Below are 6,083 nucleotides of genomic sequence, written 5' to 3'. Positions count from 1 at the left end.
TACTCACCCCTCATATATCGCTTGTCGTGCAGTGCCGTGTTAATCCGAGCCGTGTACGCGTGTTTCAGATCAGCTTTTTCCACAAAGCCATTTTAAGAGTCTCGCAAATTTTAGTTTACTTGCAGCGCAAAATTACTAATTTACCCTCCCACCAGGGCTCATATTTATTGCACAGCCCCTTATGAACTATCGCCCTCCTGATCATGCTGATTGCGTGCGTCAACATACAGACAGGAAACCTTATTATGAGATTGAATTTTGTTGTAAAGAATTAAAGCAAAATGGCGGAGATCGGTGATCCCGTAGCTATTAAAGCCTTAATGTACGAATTTAAACATGTTATTATATACTCAAAATGGTTCTATAATGGTTCTATAATGTCATGATTCTTTGAATTTTTATGACATTATGTCGATCTTTGCTCTGTTTACCTACCAACACAACAAATTTGGCTGATTCCATTTAGGTGAAAGTTGGGACATGTGTAAACATTACAAATATGCCAAAAATTCATTGGGAGTGGCTTTTTTTTCTCTCTTTTTTTTCTTCAATTCTAGCTAATTCTGTTCTTTCTTTACTCTCAATTGAGGTCAACACACTTTTTATACACTTAGCTTGACCAATTTGCTTGAACCTGGACCCCGGGGCCTGATCCCCCTCCGCCCAGACCAACTGATTAAACATTAATTAATTGTCCCGGGTGGCTTTATATTTGTATTTGTTACAAATTTGACACCGTATGCAGTGTTTCAGATCAGCCTTTTCTACAAAGCCATTTTAAGGGTCTCGCAAATTTTATTTAGTTTACTTGCAGCGCAAAATTACTATTTTCGAAAATGTTATAATAATTAGGAATAGGTCTAGTTCAGTAGGTCTGTATACTGGTATAGTCAATTCATTTCCTGTTCAGGCGCATAATTTCACATTTCATTTTTGCACATTGATCATCATGATAATGTTGGGACATTCGCGAATTCACGCAGTCTACCGGTTGCTAGGAACATAATTGCGTAAAATTTCCAAACGACTGACGCCAAAATCTGTTGCTCCCCTTTCGGCCCGCAAAAATCGCTTGACCCCCGCCCCTCTCGGACCGGCCAAAAATTATTCCCCCCCCCCCTGCACATGCCAAGTTTTGGGGATCCCAATTTGTAAACTGTTACACTATAGGCAGCCATTCAATGATGCCAAAACCTTTATCATGTTTATGCGTTACGTAATTAAATCCCCCAGTCAGATGTATTTCACACCTGCCAAACACAAGTCACCCAATAGAGGCCTTGCATGTGACGTATCATCCCGTAAATATGGCGGACTACTCAAATGCATTCAACAAAAGCATGATTGCAATCTACCGTGACAGTTCGTCTCACACATATAACCCTGCACTACGATCAAATAGGTTGATGACAACATTTGATTGAATGGACTGCACTCCGCCATAACTACGGTGAAGAACACCGGTTCAAATCCTTTGTTTGGAGCCAATCGATAAAAGAATGCAGGGCCTCTATTTCGATAAATTTGGATGTTGAATGTACACTCTCATGGTTGATTGGCAATATTTTCCAATATGTCAGCGCTCAAATCGGACACAATAGAACAATAAACCCTGCAGTGCGTTGGCTACTGCAACTTTTTTAATCCGACCCTTTACCATTGAAATGCTTGCCACTTTATTTTCTCAACAACATCGCAGAACAATAAATGAGGCGGCGAAATTCGCAGTATTAATGCTGCATTCAGTGAGTTTATTGATTTTCTCAATTCTCTTTTTTTTTCAATCATCGCGATATTGACAAGTGTAACGATACTTTTTTGAGCAGTGTATTACAAAATATGTAGGCATGCTCTGCGTGCTAGCCATAGAGGCTTCAACATAAAAAATCCAAGTTTTGAGATATTTTCTCAAAATATTAAGAGCTATCTTAAGAACCACTGAACCAATGCTAGGCTTGTTTGTACTCATTTAAATGCATTTTTCATGCTGATTCCAAATATGGTCATGGAAATTTACAACTTTTCAAGAATTTTGAAACTTGTCGTCTGCAGTCGACACCCGCATTGAGAGTTAATTAATAATATTAAAACTGTATATTAAATTATTAATAATATACTCACTCTCATCATGATAAAAGTTCTTGGTGATTTCTATTTCTTTTGCTCTCCTCCGATTCACATTCTCGCTGCTTTCATTAATAATCTCCTTAATTCCAGTTAAAACGTATATTTTTTCAAGTATCAAAACGGCCAAAATTGTTAAAATGCCATAAAATAAGTGATTCACACGCAGCCTTCTACACATGTACAAGTTCATCATGCCGCCGCGCGAAACTTTTGTGTTGTTCATTAGTCACTACCCAAATGACATTATATTGGGTATTTAGTGTTTGAAACTAAAGGATATTGCACTAATTTCCACATTTTGCCTTCGTAAGGAGCTGTGCAATAATTATGAGCGGGGGGGGGGAATTTTCAAACGGCTCGCCAAAAATCGTTACTCACCCCCTCATAAATCGCTTGTCGTGCAGTGCCGTGTTAATCCGAGCCGTGTACGCGTGTTTCAGATCAGCTTTTTCCACAAAGCCATTTTAAGAGTCTCGCAAATTTTAGTTTACTTGCAGCGCAAAATTACTAATTTACCCTCCCACCAGGGCTCATATTTATTGCACAGCCCCTTATGAACTATCGCCCTCCTGATCATGCTGATTGCGTGCGTCAACATACAGACAGGAAACCTGATTATGAGATTGAATTTTGTTGTAAAGAATTAAAGCAAAATGGCGGAGATCGGTGATCCCGTAGCTATTAAAGCCTTAATGTACGAATTTAAACATGTTATTATATACTCAAAATGGTTCTATAATGGTTCTATAATGTCATGATTCTTTGAATTATGACATTATGTCGATCTTTGCTCTGTTTACCTACAAACACATTACACAACAAATTTGGCTGATTCCATTTAGGTGAAAGTTGGGACATGTGTAAACATTACAAATATGCCAAAAAAAATCAGGTTTGAAAAAAAAAAAAAATTTCATATTATAAGATCGTACATTATGGCTTTAATTGTAGCAGAGAAGACACACTAGTACCACTGCCTGATCATCCTATTCCAGGAAGTAGACACCGAGGAAAAATAAAATACGTCACGCTTGTCTTCGTGTTCTTCATGTTTGTTACTCTGAGTCTGATGATCTCAAACTCCGGCATTCGCCGCGATAAGCGACCTCTAATTGTTCAAAAGCAATATTCGCACGATTTCAGAAACACAATGCGTACTACAAAGACCGGGGTGCGCCTCGACGGATTGAACTCGACATTACACTCAAGACAACCTGATTCCGATCCATGGCTTCCATCATTCAATTGAATATATGAATACAAAAGCCACCTAAGTCCATACTTTGGCCAAATTGAGTTAAGCATGGGAAATTGTTGCTATACATAGGCCTGTCATATGCATGAAAGAACAACTCAAATTCATTCTCTGTGTCTATTGGGCATGTGAAAAATAGCATGTATGAAAGAATCATCCAATTCCATGATTTGAGTCTTGTAACACATTGATTGAAATCCAGTATGTATAAAAGTCCACTTGTAACACATTCATTGCTAGAGAATGACTTTTGAACAAAAAATGGGTTTAATAAAGGAAAGTGTGTGGTTTATATTACATGGCAGAATGCTTATCAACATTATACATACCTGTGTGCTTTATTTTGTATTATCTTACTAGTGGTAATCTCATTCTGACATTGTTGTCTTTGTATATGATTCAAAATTCCAAAATTTAAAATGAACCCCACGAAGTCCCTGAAATGCTAATCGTCATACCTAATACAGGTTAATCCACTCATTTGCACGTAAAACTTACCATATTGACCAGGTAAATCTAACGGAAGGAATTAAAATGATACACGGGTTTTTCTCTCAAAATAACTTCGCATGGACTTAGGTGGCTTTTGTATTCATGTATTCAATTATTACAAACACTTGAATGGGATTTACTCGTTGTCCTCTAATCCGTGGACTCGTTCAGATGACGCAGGAAGCATGGGCACTACAAGCGCTGAAAAGTCGTATTATAAATTACTAAATCCGACGGACATCAAAGTTGGTGATATAGTACATTTTGCTGTCATAGCACGAGATGCCAATAAGAGGAAGCGTGTAGGAGGTGGTGACTTCTGGTTTGCTGTGCTCACTTCTGACAAGAACCCTGCAGCAAGCACTGCAGGCAAGATCGTAGACTATGATAACGGGACATATAGCGTATACTTTGTCGCAGCTTGGAATGGATTTGCCGAAGTCCAAATTTCTTTAGTTCATCATGCAGACGCTACTCGCTTCCTAGATTATCTATGGAACACACAGCGTGCACAATGGGCAGCTTCATATGAGATTGATAACAAGAAAACCGACACATCTTGCTTTCTAATAACATCCGGAATAAGTACATGGAATAATATGTGTGAATACCCACATCCAAAAGCACTTGGAAAAACTGGTTTTATGTGCGAAAAACGAAATGGCTTTCCTTGCTCTTCACTGAATCATACTAGCCTTAGCACAAATCGGAAGAAACCGGCAATGATTGATGAAATAAAACGACTTGTAAAAGGTCACGAAAATTTATTTGGAATATCGAATGGAGCTTGGAAAATAAATCGACGTCTATATTCTGGTCCTAAACATATAGAAATCAAAGGACATGGATATTTAGTACCACCCATCAATTTGCCTTACTGTGGTCCTAACCTAGAAAGACCTATAAGTGATGGGTTTTGGCATGATGGAATTTGGACGTCTTTTAAGTGTAAAAAACCTAGCCTAGACGTCCAATATGTTGGAGAATGTATGAGAGATAAAGAAATACATTTACTAGGTGATTCTACGTTAAGACAATGGGCACATGTATTGGTTTCATTAATGTCTGGTCATGAGATTGATGATAAGATTGTTAAACACCATGTTAAAGCTTATAATTTCACATTGACATTCCATTTCCATCAAATAAGAGTTGGTGTAGTATATTCATATGATTTCAACGAATATGAGGTCGATGTGATTGAATCTTTAAGAAATCCTGAATGCAATTATGTCGTAGTCTTTGATGCTGGTTTTTATTACGTACAGTGGTCAAGAGAAGCTTATAAAGACCGCCTTCTCCACCTTCGTACTGCATCCATGGAATTACTTGCAAGATGTCCAGATGTACCGATTGTTTTCAAAGGACTTCATCCTCGAGATCATCCTTATGACGTTTACATAAATATTGCAATTAGTGATTATATCATTCATGAAATGCTACAATTGGCGCGAAACATTTTCAATCAACCAGGAGTACAGATTTATTTTTAGATACGTGGGACTTTGCACTTTCTTACCCGTCCCCAAATCGAGTCCATATGCCCTACCATACGGAAAAGGAAGAGGAAGTTGCCATGTTTTTGTCATATGCCTGCCAAATTAAAAGAACAAAATAAATGAACAAACAATAATGATATACTCTGTAACTGTCGGGTTATATAAAGGTCATATATATTTCCATGTAAACGTTTTATATGAAAAAACACAATTCAACAACATTTTAAAAATGTTGTCAATATTTACAAAAATATCTTTTTGGCAAGCACTTTTGTAAAATATTTTGCCAACACTTAATAACATTATGTGAGAATGTTTTGCATTAAGCTTTCAAAAATGTTTAATGAATGTTATCAAAACGTTTTATACCATTTTGTATAACCCGACATTAAACATTTTCTGTGTGAAACGTCTTGTGTTTGCTGGGTTCGTATTAGTGGTGCTAATTTACTAAAGATAATAAAATACTTAACTATACATGCTAAATGAGGTGGTGCTACATGTACGTAGGCAGAATCGGTATTGTAAAAACCGAAAACCGATAAAGATATGTAACATCGATATAAACAACAACAAAATCGATTTTCGGGAAAACGTTCGGTATCGGTTTCTGTATTGATTTCAAACCGATATAAACCGGCAAATTCGGTATACCGATTCTGCCTACCCCAGATAAGTCACGTAAACCATATATGTGACTCCTCGCCACA

At 37.3% G+C, this 6,083-nt stretch overlaps 1 protein-coding gene across 1 annotated transcript; it reads left to right on the top strand.

The window, feature by feature from the left end:
- Window positions 1-2,769: 2,769 nt before the first annotated feature.
- Window positions 2,770-5,832, top strand: LOC140165767 (NXPE family member 4-like). Its single transcript, XM_072189090.1, has 2 exons — window positions 2,770-2,821; window positions 3,079-5,832. Exon 2 carries the CDS (start codon window positions 3,952-3,954, stop codon window positions 5,365-5,367), a length of 1,416 nt encoding a protein of 471 aa, XP_072045191.1. The 5' UTR covers window positions 2,770-2,821; window positions 3,079-3,951; the 3' UTR covers window positions 5,368-5,832.
- The last annotated feature ends 251 nt before the right edge of the window (window positions 5,833-6,083 follow it).

Source organism: Amphiura filiformis, chromosome 12 (genome assembly GCF_039555335.1).
Source record: "Amphiura filiformis chromosome 12, Afil_fr2py, whole genome shotgun sequence".
NCBI lineage: Eukaryota > Metazoa > Echinodermata > Ophiuroidea > Amphilepidida > Amphiuridae > Amphiura > Amphiura filiformis.
The sequence above is the reverse complement of the archived record's forward strand: the minus strand, read 5'-3'. Positions and strand labels throughout refer to the sequence as shown.